The sequence below is a fragment of the Sceloporus occidentalis genome, unplaced genomic scaffold (genome assembly GCF_023333645.1).
Source record: "Sceloporus occidentalis isolate IW3139 unplaced genomic scaffold, rSceOcc1.0.p SCAF_41, whole genome shotgun sequence".
In the NCBI taxonomy this organism is placed as follows: Eukaryota; Metazoa; Chordata; class Lepidosauria; order Squamata; family Phrynosomatidae; genus Sceloporus; species Sceloporus occidentalis.
In genome coordinates, this window is record NW_028317021.1 from 5,053,000 (window position 1) to 5,071,344 (window position 18,345).

General features: G+C 45.8%; 1 protein-coding gene across 2 annotated transcripts in view; it reads left to right on the forward strand.

Moving 5' to 3' along the window:
• The window catches only part of LOC149290019 (carbonic anhydrase 15-like), a 35,341-nt gene extending 25,964 nt beyond the window's left edge, over positions 1–9,377 (forward strand). For both annotated transcript variants that reach the window (XM_089489944.1, XM_089489943.1), the window contains 6 exons: positions 3,061–3,231; positions 3,942–4,102; positions 5,817–5,909; positions 6,483–6,549; positions 7,643–7,809; positions 8,607–9,377. In XM_089489944.1, coding sequence (XP_089346070.1) covers positions 3,084–3,231; positions 3,942–4,102; positions 5,817–5,909; positions 6,483–6,549; positions 7,643–7,809; positions 8,607–8,819 — 849 coding nt within the window. In that variant the 5' untranslated portion in view covers positions 3,061–3,083 and the 3' untranslated portion in view covers positions 8,820–9,377. The remainder of the gene's footprint in view (positions 1–3,060; positions 3,232–3,941; positions 4,103–5,816; positions 5,910–6,482; positions 6,550–7,642; positions 7,810–8,606) is intronic.
• The last annotated feature ends 8,968 nt before the right edge of the window (positions 9,378–18,345 follow it).

Sequence of the window (18,345 nt, forward strand, 5' to 3'; positions counted from 1 at the left end):
GGGGCAGGAGCCAGAGGCTCCTCCCTCTGAAAAGGGGGTAGAAGCCCCACCCCCGGAGGGTGGAAGCCCCGCCCCTGGCACTCAGCCCCCATCTGGGGGGTAGAAGCCCCGCCCCTGGCACGCGAACTGGAAAAGGTTCGCCATCACTGCCCTATAGCAAAGCCTCATGTAACTCCACATATGGAGATGTATTGCAATGCAATTCTGATTAGGCTCTGGGCCTTCCAATTCTTTCTGTCTTGAATGCAAAGAAAGGTGTACATTTTGGTAATTTTTTACTCAAAATAACAGACCCAGGAGACAGCAAGAAAGTGCGACATAGCATCAGATCTAGTCCATTAGTACTTGGATCTCATCCCTACCTGGGATGTTGTGCAAATCAGGCTTATGTTCAGCTGCTGAGCTGCATGGCACTGGCAACGCAGGGATGCCCAGAGAGACAATGCAAATAAACAGGATGAGAATGGAAGCTGCTGTTGGGCTTCCGAGACCAGAAGAGCCCCCAGAATAGCTTGTTTCGACTGTCAGGCCAAATATAGAGCCGGAGAGGAACCCCTGTTGAATTATAGATAAGAAAAACCCTGTTTGCTATGATTAATGAAGGTCATCTCAGCAAGAGGGCATCTCTTCTTCATGGTAGGCGAGGTGGAAGGAACACCGGCGGACGTCTAATGAATGTTTTGGCCGAGGTTTTGCTGTAGCACAGGTCCGCTGGCAGAGGTGTTGATTTAACCAGCATCCTTTAAAAAAAGAAATCAATGTAAATGGTTCCCATCGAACAGACGATGAGGGAAGTTAAAGACTCTCTCTCCTGTTCGATCAAGGTTGTCAAGTAAGGAAAGGGATCCAGCAGATGTGGAGGCAGATGGAGGTGGGGAATACAAGAGAGAAAAGACATTGCTGGAACTGGGGAGCTTATCACACGGGAGGAATTTCTCTTAATTTTGAATGAAAAGAAAGTGGGGCCAGAACGCATTTACGTGAATTCGCTAGTTCAGCGAATTTACGTGAATTCGAATTATGCTCGAACTGACTTCCCATTGCCTGAAAATAGCTTGCCATTGCCTGAAATTGCATGTGGTGGTCTATCAAGCAATAACTTTAAACCCCATTATTGCGTTCGGATTGCCATTGGATTATACTTCCAATTTCCCTGGTCTGATAACGTCCTGGGATTGGCGTTCTGTTTGGGACTTAGATCTTTGCAAAAGGCCTTATGTGTGCGTGAAACTGTTTTTACAACAGCCATATTCATCTAGGAGCTGCTGTGATGTTGCAATGTATAAGTGTCCATTGCACAAGGATGCGCAACTGATGCACCATAGCCCAATGCTCAAGGGGCACCGATGCACATCTGGTCACTCCCTGATTCACATCTGGACACCAGCTAGGGTGACCATTTATGTAGCAGCCTATTTCAGAGGAAGAGACGGGTCATTCCTTGCCTAAGAAAACCCTACGACCCATAGGGTCGCCATAAGTTGACAGATGACTTAAAGGGATGCACACATACACATATAAGGAAAAACATCACTGATAAGGGAGAACCAAAGGGGACTCAGGCTTACTTCAACATGTCACTTGCTGACAGGTTGTACTGGAATTCACAAAGATCCGTTTGGGGAAAGAAGCATGCTCTTAGCCAATTTTATCATCCTTGAAGTATGGAAACCAAGTCCTGTCAGGAATGGCTTAGGGAGTTTGGCATGTTTAGCTTGGAGAAGAAAAGATTGACAAGGGATACGAAAGAGCCATCTTTAAATAAATAAATAATAAAATTTTTATTTTTATACCGCACATTCCAAAGATCAGGGCGGTTTACAGTAGGATAAAAACAATACAGGTAAACAACATACATTAATATAAAAATACATACAGTGAAATAAAAATAAACTAAAAGCCCTGTTAGCCGATCCTCTTGCTCTTAAAGAGGAGGGGAGGTCTGTTAGGACTTTACTCGTCAGACTTTAAATGTCTGACGTATTTAGAAGATGGTGCAAGCTTATTTTCTGCTGCTCCAGAGACTCGGACATGAAGCAATGGACTCAAATGGCAAGAAAAGAGATTCCACCCAACTGCTATCATACAGTACATCCAGTCTAACTGACCACTGTAAAAATCCGAAAGACTTGTATCACCTCGCGCAGCCCTTTGAAAATTTAGGGCAAGGGACAGGATTCACATCTTTCTGGACCCTATTACACCCCACTCCTGCAACTGGATAAAGATGCTTTATATTGTTGTTGTATGCCTTCAAGTCATTTCTGACTTATGGAAACCCTACAACAACTCTGTCATGGGCCTTAACACCACTTGGCATTACATCCAAAGAAATGGGTTTATATCCACAAAAGCTCAGGAACAAATAAAAACTAGTTAAGTTGAAGGCTTTCATGGCCAGCATCCATAGTGGCTGGCATCTTCAGAGAATGCTGACCTGGAAGAGAGTGGGAACACACACAGGGTCACACTGTGTGTGTGTGTGTGTGTGTGTGTGTGTACCCACTCTCTTCCAGGTCAGCATTCTCTGAAGATGTCAGCCACAGATGCTGACGAAACGTCAGGAAGAAACTCTTCTAGAACATGGCCACATAGCCCGAAAACCCAACAAAAAACTATAACAACTAGTTCATTTCAAAGGTGCTGCCCCGTTTCTTTTCTTTTCTTTTTGTCTGCCTCCCTTCCTATTTTTGATGTTGCAAGAGACTAACGTGGCTACTTCTTTGCAATGCTGAGTATAAGAGCTGTTTCACAGTGGAATGGGCAGAGGATGGTGGGTTCTCTTTAAACCCAGGTTGGATGGGCATATTTCAGGAATAAATTAGTTGTGTATTCCTGTGTGGCAAGGGGGTTGGACCCTTGGGGTCCTTTCCAACTGTATGATGTTATGAACCTGTGCATGGACAGACTGCTGGTGCCACCTGAACATAAGGTATTCCTTCCCTCAAATTCACTGCACCTTCTCCAAAGAAGGAGTCTTCCTTTCTCGCCTTTGCAGAGTGAACTTTCCATCCAGACTTACAGCCTTATCTCCACCTTTCTACCTCCTTCCCTCTTTAGGCCCTTTGCACTGGAAGGAAATCATGCCAACCTGTGGCGGAGAGAACCAGTCGCCCATTAATATTGACCGAAGAAAAGCACAGCGGAACAAGGAACTTGATGAACTCTTGTTTGAAGGGTATGACCAAGCCCCGCCTGGCAGGTGGAGACTATTGAACGATGGACACACAGGTGAGCATGGAGGAGGTCGCTCATTCGAGAAGTGCTTTCCCAATGTCCTTCAGTTAGCTTTCGTTCATTCAACTGTGCTTACTTGAATGCACATTTGGATTTCCCTTGGCCTGGAGCTGGAATCCTCTTGGTGTCTCACACATGTGGAAGTCTGCCTATAGGAAGGGTTGGACACAGTTCTAGGTCGTGCATGTGGTGTGCCATGGCCCACATGCAGAGGCACATTTCTGGCTCATGTGTATCCCTCTGCCCATGTCACAATTGGCAGCACTACTCCTTTGGTTGCAGATCTGATCATGCATTTGGTTGTGCAATGTTGCTGTTCAACAACGGGTGATTTACACAATCAATGTAAAACTCTGCATGTGCAGATCTAGGCTACAGGACAGTGGATACCAAGGGCTCAAAAGGTTTTAGATTTAGGAGTCAGTGGGCCCTTGGTATCTGCTATGGTTTGGTTCCAGGACCCCCCATGGATACCAAAATACGTGGACCTTCAAGTCCCATTATACACGGTGGCATAGTAAAATGGTGTGTCTTCTATAAAATGGCAAAATCAAGGCTTGCTTTTTGGGATTTATAAATTCTTGAATATTTACAAGCCATGGATGCTTGAATCCCTGGATAAAAAAATCCGTGGATATGGAGGGCTGATTTTGGAACTCCGGACAAGGGATACTCTGCCTGTATTTGACTGGCTTCCTTTTCAGTCATCATGAACCTGGATGGGGCCTCTGCTGCAGAACAAATCAATGTCACCAAAGGAGGACTTCATGACACGTACCGGGCCTTGCAGTTCCACTTCCATTGGGGAGACGTCAACAGAAATGGCTCCGAACACACCTTTGATGGCATCCAGTACCCCATGGAGGTAAACTGAGCTTTCAGGCTTTTCACTTTCATTTTCTTGGTTCCTTTTCTTCCCTTCCTTTCTGCCCAGGAACTCAAGGTGGTGGGCATGACACTTTTCTCCATTGGATCCTCACAACAGTCCTCTGCTTTGAGAGTGACTGGACCAAGATCACCCAGTGAGGTTTTTTTCCTTTGGCTTTGTGGGTATTAGAATCTGGATTGCCCAAGTCCCTGCCAAGCACCCAACCATGGACTGTAGCTGGAGTCTAATATAGGGCTGTAGAGTGCCTTAAGAATTGAAGGGATTGTTTGCAAGGACTGTTGCTGACCCCTGTGTGCAAATGCTGTGTTGGAAACTGCCAATGGTGACCCATCTCCATGGGACGGGATGTCCACTTTGGATTTTATTTTGAATTTTAAAGAAGTTTCCAAGGTGCTGAATCTACGCAGTTCAGTTCTGCTTGGATTGTTCCCGGAACAGATGCAATAGGCATTCTGAAGGCTGAGGAGCAATCCCATATTGTCATCACCATATTGCACAGCCTAGGACAAATTGTTTCTTTCTCCCTGCTAGCCCACCTGTGGGAATAAAATGGAGTGGGAGGTGTATCACCATGCTCCCAAGAGCCTTGGTAGAAATATGTTCTCAAAGAAAGCAAGAGAGTCTTGGGAGAGACCCTTGCATCCAATCATTACAAGGAGAACAACGCCCAGTATTCAGTAGTTCTTTGCCTGCATTCAGTGCTTGCGTCGAGAACTGTGGCAACTCCTTCAACAATAGCTTGAGCATCTCCAGCCTTAGCACATTAAGTGGGCACAAGGGGCTGGCGTTTGTGCAGAGGCCGGTCCATTGGCGTACGGCCGACTTCAAACCCCTTCTCTCCGTTTTGCCTGAGAGGCTATCAATTAAGGATTGTCACAGAGACTTGATCTTTGCGAAGGATTGACAATCCGGCTATTCATCCTGGCAACAAGGCAATACCAAGAAGACATGAAAAGGACCTTTGATGCCCCCAGGAACCTCATGAGCAACCCATCAGGTCTTTCCAATTATTTTAATTGTTGACTAAGGAACTGGGAAACAACTCGGGCCAACTGATTAAAAGCGTTTGCCTTTCAGCTTCAATCGACCCTTTCAAGGGAGCTATGGAGACATGACACTTATTTCGGCAGATGCACACATTAGCAAAATGTAATTTTCCAGCAGGGGGTGGGCAACTGTGTGAAGACTAGAGGCCAGTTCTGTCCCCTCCAGACTCCTATGTGGGGTGCACCCCATCACACCAAACTCAAACACCTCCATTTTCCTCTGCAGTCCCCCACAAAATGGCTACAGGACAGTATTTGAAGGTATGTATGGAGTTCAGATGCACTTGTTGGGTATACCTGTACAAAAATCTTTAGGAAAACATGGTGGTGGTGGTGGTGGTGGTGGGATATTGAAATATCCCAGTGAAACCAATTGATAACTGGGGAAGAAACTGGAAAGTGTGGATAACCTTTGTAACTCCTGCATGATAGAGATGGTTGCTTTAAGGCTCATCCTCTTCCCAGGATCTTGTAGAAGGTAAATCCAAAAGTGGGCATGTGCACCTCAACTCTAGGGTCAATGCACACACATGCACCAGAAGTCCTTGAGGATTCTGGTCATACCCCTGTTGACATGAATGTACCAGGCCAGTGATCCCTGTTTCACCCAAAGGCTCAGGAGATCTCTGTTTCTTTTTTGACAGCTGCACCTCGTCCACATGAATGCCAAGTACAAAACTCTCAGCGAAGCCAAAGGTCATTCCAATGGACTTGCTGTCTTGAGCTTCTTGTTTAAGGTATCTTAAGTGCGATGCAGGTTGAAGCAGTGCCCAGGGACCTGGTTCATCCTGAGTCAGACTAGGGCCATCTAGTTCTGTATTCTCTAATGCTGATGGGTCGTGGTCCTCAGGGTTTCCAGGTGGGACTCTTGTTTCTCCCTCCTTGGAGATGCCAAGGGCTGAATGGAGGAACCATTGGACTGTTGTTACCCGCCTAGATTCTAGAAAAGGAAAGGCGAGATATAAATAAATACTATTATTATTATTATTATTATTATTATTATCTGGATGCAAAGTCCACAAAGTCATGACCTGCAAATATGATCCCATAAAAGAAGGTCCCATAGCTGGTGGGTATTTAGCCACTGCTGGGTACTGACTTTTCTGGATAATCACTATATCCTCACTATATCCCATTAAGGCAGAATTGTGTGGCCTATGGCCCTGTTATGACCCTTTAGGGGGTTCCGAGTTTTCCTTGAGACTTCCTTGTCTCCCCAGTCCTTGCCTTCAATGTAGGCTTTTGGTCTTGGTCACCCTCCTTTTGCGTGTAGTCACCCTTCATTTTCCACTCTTCTCTTTGCGATACAGGTATCTGATGCCGATAACACCAATTATAACACAATTGTAGCAGGTCTGAAAAACATTTCGCAGGCAGGTAAGTGTCAAGCCTGAGATAGGCTTCTGAAATACTCTTCCAGCCTCTTCTTTGCTGTTATTAGGATTGGCCCCTACCATTCTGATCATTATGGAGGATGTCATTGAATCATCAAATTGTAGAATTGGAAGGACTCCCAAGAGGCATCTAATCCAACCCTCTCCCAGGTTAAAGTATTCCCTTGAGAAATGAAGCCCCAGTGTCTATTTGCTTGGAGAAAATAGCTTGTTGGACTCCAATGTCCAAAATTTATGTTGATTGGGGGGTTCTGGGAGCTGTAGTCCAAAATATTTCCTCCCAAGCTGTGCTCAGTTTACACCGGCCGTCCAGGGTGACAACATTGTAGCACTCCAGATCATAGGCTGCATCTGCACTGCAGAAATAATCTGGTTTAATACCACTTTAACTGTCATGGCTCAATGCTATGGAATTTTGGAAAGTGTAATTTGTTGCGGCACCTCTGGTGTCAAACCAGATTATTTCTGCAGTGCGGATGCAGCCATAGAGTTGGAAAGCGTTGGAAGATTTTTTGCATATTTAGGGTACTCCCCCTTTGGGACTAACAGATTCTTCTCTCAAAGATTTTCTCATGAACTGTTGGTTTTCCATCTTCCTCCTCTCTCAACTTTCTTGGAAAGACGGTGAGATAAAGGTTTCTTTTGACCTGAACTATTCACTAGCTAGATTAGGATATAGATTCTAAGTATATATAGGTTAAAGCCATTATTAAACTTTTGTTTGAACTACAAGCTGCTTGTGTTGTTTTTGAGTCAGTCTCAGTTCTTAGGGAAGCATAGCTGGACAAAGACACATTTCTGCTACTCTGCTGGTTTAAAGCTAGACCCTAACAGGCTTGGCTTTGATATTTTTGATATTTAAATATTTTTGTTTCCTTACCAAAGGCTCAAGCCTTAGGGAACTTAAATTACCCTACAGAAGGATCCTAGGTGCATCGACACCGTAGAAATAATAATGCCGTTTGACACCGCTTGAACTGCCATGGTGACTTGTCACCCGCTGGCTCCAACCCGCCGACATAAAACCGGAAAGGAATTCTTTCTTTTTCATCACCAGTTTCTGTTTCTCTCCCTAGAGGATTATGTCGACTTGGCCTCCACATTTTCCCTGAGCAACCTCCTGCCCAACATGGCCTTACTCTCAAAATATTACCGCTACAAGGGTTCCCTCACCACTCCAAGCTGTGATGAAGTGGTCACCTGGACTGTCTTTGAGGAACAGATCCCGATCAGCAAGCCACAGGTAACAAGTGCAGCCCTTTCCATGCCAGGGATCTGTCAAAATGACTTCCAACCTTGAAATCATCCTCTCTCTCTCTCTCTCTCTCTCTCTCTCTTTTTTAAAGTTGCATTGATTTCCCCTTAGAATCATAGGGTCCACCTCTATACTGTAGAAATAATGCAGGTCAACGCCATGTTAAGTGCTGTGGCTACCTCCTATGAAATTGTGGGATTTGTGGTTTTACAATTTAGCCTTCCCTGCCAAAGAGTACTGTTACCTCACCCTACAACTCTACAGAACCCCAAGGTTCTGTAGGATGGATCCATGGCAATTAAAGTGGTATCCAACTGCATTATTTCTGCAGTGTCGATGCACCCATGGAATCATAGAGTTGGAAGAGGCCATGAGGGCCATTCAGTCCATAGAATCATAGAGCTGGAACCATGGAATTATAGAGTTGGAAGAACCATGAGGGCCATCCAGTTGATGGAATCATAGAGTTGGAAGAAGCTATGAGATCCATCTAGTCAATGGAATGATAGAGTTGGAAGAGGCCATGAGGACCATCCAGTTGATGGAATCATGAAGAGGCCATGAGGACCATCCAGTCCATGGAATCATAGAGTTAGAAGAGACCATGAGGGCCATCCAGTCCATAGAATCTTAGAGTTGGAAGAGGCCATGAGGGCCATCCTGCCAACCCTTTTCAGTCATGCGGGAAGACACAATCAAAGCATGCTCAGTCCCAACAGATAGCCCCACGGCATTGCTTTCCCTTCCTGCCACTCAATAATCTTTTCTTGCTTTCCTTTGTTCAGCTGAATGCCTTTGTGAACACCCTTCACTTCAAAAAAGTCGGCGCGACGTCCCTGAAGATGATTAACAATTTCCGTCCTGTCCAGCCTCTTCATAGTCGCAAAGTCTTTGCCTCCAGAGATGCCACCATCAGCTGCTGCACGCCACTTGCTGCCAGTCTCCTCTTCCCTCTGTTTTTGGCTCTTTTGGCCAGCCGGTTCTTGGGCCCCTCCTAGCCAACTTGGCAGACAGTTGAAGTCCCTCATGAATGATGGATTCTTCATGGCATCTCCATCCCCATGTTTCTTCACTGTGGACCTTTTCGAGCCATTGGGTTGGATCAAGACTTGGCCGTGCAGACCCCCTGAAATCAGTAGGCCTTCCATGCGCCACACTCATTGATTTCTGGAGGCCTACGCTGAGCCTGATTAAATCTGGATCCAAACCATGGCACTGAATGATGCATGAGTTGGAAGCAAAGAGATCAGGGAAGCATACAACCTCTGATTGCTATGTTTTGTTGGTGTCTAAAGAGTTGCTTATGTCCCGCTATAAGACACCCTTGTACTCCTTGTAGCAGGTAGTTCAGCCAAAATCAAAGGAATCCCGTGCCACCGATGATGGAGCAGATGTGGGATGAGAGTTGTGCCGATTTTTCAGCATGGTTGGTTATTGGGATGTGCCAGGGAGCATGTGGGATTGTGGCGCACAAGCACCTTTCCATCTGAATGTGAAACAAAGCTACAATGGTGTAAATTGACACAATAATGAATAAATCCAGAGTTCTTAATTTTTCCATGTGCAAGGCCAGTGCCACAGTCAGTCCTGTCAATATCTTCCAAACCAAACCCCATATATTCTAGTTATATTCTAGGACTGGGGTAATGTTGCAGGGGGATCTTTTTTCTTCTTATGTGAATCTGTGGTTTTAGATCTTACCTTCTGGAGCAGCAAAAAAACCAATCTCATTTGATTGTCTATATGACAGACCTTCAGATATATGAAAACAGTGGCCGAGATCCTACATCATTGTTTATGGGTGCATCTACCCTGTAGAAATAAGGCACCTTGACACAATTTTAAGTGTTGTAGCTCCATTCTGTGGAATCCTGGGATTTGTGGTTTTACAAAGTCTTTAGCCTTCTCTGCCGAAGAGTGCTGGTGCCTCACTAAACTACCAACCCCAGGATTCTGTTGGATGAAGCCACGGCAGTCAAAGTGGTGTCAAATGGCGTTATTTGTACAGAAAGTAGATACACCAGAAAAAGCCAGTGTTGAGTAGTGGTTCAATCTTTTTTTTTAGATGGGCTAAACATACTCAACTCCTTCATTCGTTCTTCATAGGGCTTGTTTTCTAGATCTTTTACCGTCTTGGTTACCCTTGCAGTATTCTTCTTAAACTGTGGCAACCAGAAATGGAGAGAGTACGCCAGTTGACATCTCACCGAAACAGAATATATGTACAGTTACTGCCCTTGATCAGGACAATATAGCTCAGTTAATGACATCTGGAATTGCATTGGCTTTGTTTGCTGCTGCATCACACGCTTGACTCCTGTTAAGAGATAAAAACAAAACCTTTGGGGGGGAGAGAGAACGGCGGCTGAACAAGATGGAAAAGCCAGCTCCTGCAGTTTTAAATCGCTATAACAGCAGACTATGCCGGGTGTTATGCTATAATTTAAGACACTTGATAACAGAAACTGTCAGACAGGGACATGTTGCATATTAACCTTGCCGAGGCATAGCAATAATAGCAAGATTGATGCCGTGAATCCATGACTAGGGTTTGCAGAGATTTTTCTGGCTGGAATGGCCTAGATAACACTTCCACAATCTCATCCTATTCAAAGCAACAGTCTGCTTTATAGATAGCTGTGTACGAACACATCCAGAGAGCTTGGGAAAATATTTTAAATTATTGTTATTTACCTCCAAAATGGGAGGGGAGCATTTTACTCTTGGGGCGCAGCCATGGAAGAGCCTCAGGGCTAGAAATTTGGACCTTCCAAAGGTTTGGGATCTCCGTGGACGGCAACCGCAAACCCTCTCAGAACAAATCTGGCCAAGAATACCCCATTAAAGGTTCGCCTTATGGTCGCTATAAGTGGGAAACGGCTTGAAGGCACACAACAACAAGCCCCTCTAAACCAGGGATGGACATACTCCAGAGTTTGGAAGGCTGCTCCAACCTGGGTTTATTTTATTATGATGTTTTGGGCTCCTCAGGCGTTCTGGACAGCCAAGTCGCAACATCACGGCTGCCATCTGAGGTGCGCAGAAATGATGAGCATCCCTTCCTTTCATTTTGGTTATTGGGGTGTGTGTGGCTGTATTGGGGTGAACAGTCCCCTGAAGCAGCATGAAATAACCCCACAAAGTTCCCCTCACAACTGTGCATACATCTTTCTTTCTCTTTCCTTTTTATTGTGAGCATTGAAACCCAATGTATTTGGACAAAATATTGTCTATGTGCATGTGTATGTGCCAGGACTTTTGCAGGGGAATCAATGGAGGATTCCTCACTGGACCCTTTCCCCCAGGCCATGCGTTTCCCATCCCTGCTATGAACTCTGGAGAGCAGAGCACCTGTGTGCATGTTCAGAAGAGCAAGAGATAATAGGTGAGTCATAACAAGTGCCTGACCTTGCTGGAACAGTTGGAGGACAGGTTTTTAATGGGAGGAGGATGAAAGAGGCGAAAGATGCCTGTAGATGCAAATTGAGAAATAATGACCAATTTGCATAGAAATACGGCGCTGCTCACCAGAACAGGGACAATTGTGATATACCCTCCAACGTTTCAGAGATGAAAACTGGGACGTGTGCATCCAGGCATCTAGAGAGTGCAGCCAAGGTGGCAAAAGTTCTGAATGAGGAAGAATAGACAAGCTGGGTACTGTGATTCCCAAACTTTGATCCTCCAGGTCTTTTGGACTTCAGCTCCCAGAAGCCCCAGACGACAGTAAGGACTTTGGGAAGCTGAAGTCCAAAGCATATGGAGCACCAAAGTTTGGGGACCACTGAGCTAGGAGAAGATGAAGCTGTTTGCTTTTGCCGGAGCCAACTGGGAAGGGCAAGAGTACACCTTTTTCTCTCTTCCTCTCCTGCCTGCCGAATTAATGGAATGCATTAATGTTAATGGAGTGCATCCTTTTGCCCTTTTTATTCAGTTTGCAGCAATCGAAGGAAGCTGAGGACAAAGAGGGAAAGTGGAAGGAGAAAGAAACCTGGACATTTTAAAAGCAGTGGAGAAAGAGGGATGGCAGAGGAACAATTGGTAGTGTCCCTGCCAAATCCGGACAGTTGGACGGCATATTGTTCCCTTCTCTGGCTTCTCCTCTAAGAAGTCCTTGCGTGGCAGCTTCAAGGCCCCAACTCTCACATTTGAGGGTTGTTGTATTTTACATCACTAAGTTGGACATGGACTGGTTCTTGGGTGCCTTAAAGTCATTTCTGATTTACAGTGACCCCAATGGAGTTTTCTTGGCCAGATTTCTCCAGAAGAGGTTTGCCGCCATGGCCTTAATCTGGGGCCGAGAGAGTAAGACGTGCCCAAAGTCACTCAGTGAGTTTTCATGGCTGAGCAGGGATTTGAACCCTGGTACTCCAGAATCCTAATTCGACACACAAACCGCTGCGCTATGCTGGTTCTCTGTTCGGACCGGACAACCCTGTCGGCAAATCTGTAGTTTTATTTAAAAATCAATGGAGGGCTGTGCGTCTGCTGCGATTTATTTCCCCACAGCTCCATCCTGAATTACACACCTTGGAAAGTTTTTGCGTTATTCCATTTTCTTGCCCGGCTTAGAGTCCACTTTCCTTCTCTCTTGGGGCATTCAGCTGAATTTGTATTTCAAAGGTGCTTTGAGAAAGAAAATCCCACTGGGGGGGGAAAGGATATCAAACAAGAGACAGCATTCCCCCTTCCTCCCCCTATTATTTTGCCAGGAAACAACAACCCTTGGCCAATTGCGCTGTTCTACAAATAGCCGGCTTGTGAAGGAGACACTGCAATTTCCCCTTTTGTTCTCCCTCATTGTAGGTTTAAATTTATCACCCGGGAAATTTACCTAAAATTAACTCTGGCAAAGGCCAGGCAAGTCTTAATGGGCACAATACACAACCGCAACACCTGCCCCTTGGCTCAAACATTAGATCCACTCCGTGCGATGTTTTAGATCATATTGACGTCTATTCCCACTTATTCCCACTTACAGATAAATTGGTGTGCGATCTGAATTGATGGATTGATTCGACAGCAGAGCGTGGTTCCCACGACATTGGTCCCGATCGCATTTTTCCCTCTAAAATAATCCACTTGTGGTTCACATTCATGCATGAATCGATTCAAAATGGACCCGCTCCAGCTGGCTGAAGGGCACATTTAAATTGATTCTGATCCGCATCTGGTTCACACTTGCGTGGAATCGATTTATTGAAAATGATGCGGAACAATTCAGCGCCAAAAAGATGCAGGTTAAATGGGTCTGGTGCATGGCCCCCCTTATTGAGTTCAAGTGGGAACCAGGGTCATTTGAACTGGCTCAAACTCAATTGCAATCTGATTTAAAAGGTAGTGGGAATGAGGCTCTCATTTCACAAGTTTCCAGTAGATTCGGGTCTTCCAGGAGTGGATGAGTTTAGGAAAGTGGTTCCCAAACTTTGGACTTCCGTTTCCAGAATTCTTGACTGTTGGCCAAGCTGGTTGGGACTTCCGGAGGCTGATGTCCAAAACAGTTGGAGGACCAAAGGTTGGGAACCCTTGGGTTCGAGGAGCTCTATTGGTAGCTTTCCAGATGTTGCTGGACTGCAGGATAGGGAGAAAGGCAGGATATAAATCCCATAAATAAAATAAAATAAAATAAAGGACTTGATAATACCCACCGCAACGGAATGTAGATGAGAGAAGGAGGTCTGTAATGCTCCGATCATTTATATAGGAAACACTCATTTATCAGGCAGGCTGAAAGAGTCTGCCAGGCCATCATCATCATCATCATCATCATCATCATCATCATCATCATCATTTAATCCAACAACTCCCTTGGGAGGTCCTTGCTGACAACTGATCATTCAGGAGGAAGCAACACTCTTGCATCTTGGTTAGGGTTGCCATAATGGAGGACCTCCAAACCGGGACAAATGTAGGACAAGGTTTGAAAATGTAGGACTGTTTTTTTTTTAATTTCCTGGCTAGGAAATTAAAAAAAAAAAGTCCTAGATTTTTAAACCTTGTCCTCCTCCCGGCCTGGGAGGGAGCCTAGGCCGGCTCCCAGACCGGGAAGGGCGGGGGAAAGCTTGGCATCGCGGCGATCGCCGCGGTGCCAGGCTTCCTCCTCCTCCTCCCGGCCTGGGAGGGAGCCTAGGCCGGCTCCCAGGCCGGGAAGGAGGCGGGGGCCGCCCCTCATCGTGGCAATCGCCGCGAGGGGAAGCAGCCTCCTCCTCCTCCTCCCGGCCTGGGAAGAAGCCTCGGCCGGCTCCCAGGCCGGGAAGGAGGCGGGGGCCGCCCCTCATCGCGGCGATCGCCGTGGTGGGAAGCGGCCTCCTCCTCCTCCCTGGCCTCACGCAGGCCTTGGAGGACCCCGCGGCCGGAGCTCCGACCGCGGAGCCGCCTCGAAGGCCTCGCTGGGGCCCGGGAGGGAGCGTCTCCGCGGCTGGAGCTCCAACCGCGGAGAGCCTTCCCAGGCCTCAGCAAGGCCTTGGAGCCGCCGCGGGGCCTGAGGTGGCCGCGGTGGGCGGGGCTGTCCCGGTTTGGGCACCAAACCGGACCGGGACCGGGATGGCACCGCCCAAACCGGGATTGTCCCGCCCCCCGGCGGGATATGGCAACCCTAATCTTGGTTCCTGGCTCATGTTTCCAAAGATACTTAGACCCTGCATCATAAATTGACCATGGTTGTCATCTGCTTTGGAATACTCCAAATACTGGATTCTGTATCTGCAACACGGAGCAGCAGCCGAAGAAGGTGGAAATGAAAACACCTTGCTATATTATTTGAATATAATTTCTGTATTCTTAAGCCATGTGTGTGTGTGCATATGACACTAAGGACACATCCAGACAGATTATATGTTGGGACCAACCTGGGAAGCTGGTATAAAAAGTCTGTGTACTGAGAGCTGATAAACAAGACATGCATGGATCTCTAAAATAAAATCAGAAAGAACAAGTACAAATGGGGGACTCTCTGGTCTTTTGATAATCAGCGCGGATGTGACCAACGAAAGGCCTTTGTTGCAGTGGAACATGGCAGCGCAGAATATGCTCACGGATTCTGCCCTCCTGTCATTCTCCTGCTCCCAATAGCCTCTCTGCAAAAAGACAGACGTGACAGCCCTCCAAGTATGACAAAAGAGAGAAATGAGCAGCAGGAGAGGCAACGGTGACTTCTCCGACGTCCAGCAGGGAAATTTGCGTAAGATCTCGGTAGAGCAATGCAACTGATAAACAGTTGTGATGGCTTTGGGAGACAAAAGTAAGGAAATGGAAACAAGGAACCAAGGTGAAAGTGAGATAAACGCTTTTTATATGATGAGAAAAAAGGTTAAAACGCAAACACACAATCGTCTTAAAATGCCATTAATTTTAAATAGTATGAAAAATATAACAATGAAGATTAAAAAAAATGACTCTATAAAAATGACTCCCTGCAACCAATTCATTATTTGATGTCGGAATATGGTCTTTGCTCACCAGTTAAAGCAGAGACAGGTCCATCTTAGCCTTCCATGGAAAGGATTTCCAAAGCCTGGGAGCAGCCATTAAGAAGGCCCTCTCCTCCAATGTCCTCACCAGATGTGTCCGTGACGGTCGTTGGATGGAAAGAAAGCCCTCTCTTGAGAATCTTAAGACTCAGTTTGGTTAATAATAATATAATAATAACATTTACTATTTTTAACATTACCCTGCCACTCTGCACAATGCAACTGGGGCGGCTTACAACATTAAAAAGTACAATCCATATCCCACAAACCCACCCCATAAAATACAATTAAACAATTTACCATATAAAACATAGCTTAAAATATTAACCCTGGCAAGCAATGACTACAACAAGGAAGCAGGGATAGATAGGTTAGGCTTACTTCTGGTGGCCGGGTATCTAATCAGGAAAGGCTTGCCGGAAGAGATCCGTCTTAACAGCTTTTTAATGTGGTAATGTGAGTAGTAATGGTTCCTATAGGGAGATAGTCTATAGTCAGGATAGGGTTATATAGGTCATCACCAGCACTTTGAATTGTGCCCGGAAACGAACTGGTAACCATGAAGCAGTTATATGCTCCCAATAACTGGCCCCAGCATTTCGGACCTGCTGCAGCGTCTGAACAATTTCCAAAGGGATGTCACCTTGAAGATGGAGCAAGCTTGTTTTCTGCTGCTCCAGAGACTAGGACACGAAGCAATGGATTGAAGCTGCAGGAAAAGAAATCCCACCTAAACATTAGGAGGAACGTCTTGACGGTAAGAGCTGCTTGACAGCGAACAGACTGAACCAAGGCATGGAAAACCTCAAGCCATTTCAATGTCTTCGTTGCCTACTTCAAAGTTAGTCATTATTTGGAGGCGTAATGAAGAGTTACAATGGAATAGAAGTGAGAGTGCATAAAGATAACTAGGGCCCCATATAAAGAGGCCAAAGTAAAGCTGCTTTGGGTCACTTAGGAGGTATGCTGTTTAAATGACACACACATCTGAAGAGGCCAGAAGCTGTGCCAAAGCTGCACTCCACTCTTTAGGACTAGAGCATGGCTTTGGCATGGCTTCCGGCCTCTTAGGGCGCATGCAGCATTTAAACAGCATACCTCCAAAGTGACAGAAAGCAGCTTTATTTTGGCCTGTCTGTTCAGACCCTACGTGCCTTATCTCACAAGAAAACAAAGCAGAAACGGAGCCGGAGAGTAGCAGCTTTCTCCATGCCTTACTGCATGACATTATAGCATTTCAATTCTCTTTCCATGGGCGGCGGTTGTAAAAGCATGCCTGTTGCTGAACTGATTTTTCCAGCTAGAAAAAAGATGCGCTTTTATAAGCGTCTGCTGTGGGAAGAGAACTGAAGCGCTCCGGCGTCATGCGGTTAAGGCACAGAGAAAGCTGCCACTCTCCGACTCCGTTTCTGCTATATTTTCCAATGCGATAAGGCTCCAAATCTTCACGAAACACTCCACCATCCCATTGGACTATATCCAACTGCCTGAAACACACTATCACCATTAGTTCCAACCTATAGACCAGCTCAATAACAGACAAGCCCCTTGATTTATTGAGTCTGCATGGAGTGTTCTGTCAAGAGTGTCAGAAATTCCCCGGTGATCTATTACTCACCCAGTGGCACTCAGACACTTTGAACAGATGTAATAGAAACATATCGACAGTGACACAGCATGGTAATTAGATGCGCTATACCACGGCTGCAGCGCTGGTCTTGGCGGGGCGATGTGCAAAGCGAGATGCACATTGGCAGATGGAAATAAATCTTCATTTATCTTGTTTTCAATGCTGTCCCCTCGTAACCACACGGATCAGTAGCCACCCCTCTCTCCCTGCCCAAGCGCACACTAAAACAATCCCTTTGTGTAAGACTGATGTGCCAAGGCTAGTGCCGTTTCCGGCCTTGCGCCTGTGGGGCAGAAACCTGGAAAGTTATTTTAAACATGGAAATGGTTACAGTCAAGGTGAGATCCCACATCGAGCTTGTGCAGTCTTAAGTCTCTGCATATGGAGTTAAGCATTCATTGTGCTATTTAGGATATAGGCCCCAAACACACTGCAGAAATCATCCCGTTTGAGACTGCTTTATCTGCCTTGGCTCAGTGCTAGGGAATCCTGGGAATTGTAGTCTCTTGTGACCCCAGAGCTCTCTGACAAAGAAAGCTAAATGTCGCACCAAACAACAGTTCCCAGGATTCCCTAGCATTGAGCCTGGGCAGTTAAAGTGGTCTCAAACTGGATTATTTCTGCAGTGTGTTTCGGACCACAGAGCAGGGAAAAGAGGTGTTTGGGGGAGTTGGGAGTATAAAAGGGTGTTTTTGTGGTGTTGCTGTAATAATGCAAAGGGAATGATACTTTAGCAGAACACTGTATTTTCTCGTGCGTTTGGTTCAAAAATCTAGAGTCTTGGTCAGATGAATGTCTTGGTCAGTAATGTGATACAAGTAAAATATTACTCATTGTTAACTTGACCATAAACAACTTACTCTTTGTAAATGCAGGACTTCCAAATTTCGCTATCAGTATTGCCTCCGTCCAGACTACAGACTCCTTAGGCTCATAAAGTGATTAGAAATGAAAGTTGGAGGCATCAATATCTTGGGAAAATATTTTCATCAGTGAACGAAAGTCTCACAACTTATCTGTGTATGCCATTCATATCCCTCCTTTCCACAACCTAGCATTGCAGTAACTTAAAACTTCACTTACCTTTAGAAACAGAGGGTGCGTCCGCACAGGCCAAATAACATGTCCTCCCCGCATTCTCACGGCAAACAGTCCAGATAACTGTTCAGATGCAGTTCAGTACTGCGAAGAGGAACTCTTTACTGGTAACTAGTTTCGTGTATTTCCTTGTAACTAGTTGTATAAATTGATCTTTATCAGGTACACTCTTCCCTTTTCTCTCCTTCCTCTGGGTCACTGTCTTTGATTCCTCCTCCCTTCTCAGAGTAGTAGAAGTTGGAACAAAGGTTTTCTTGGAGAGGCATGGGTTTAAAAACAGGAACAAGCGTTTCTCTTGTATTCAGTAGAGTACAATTGAAGATGATC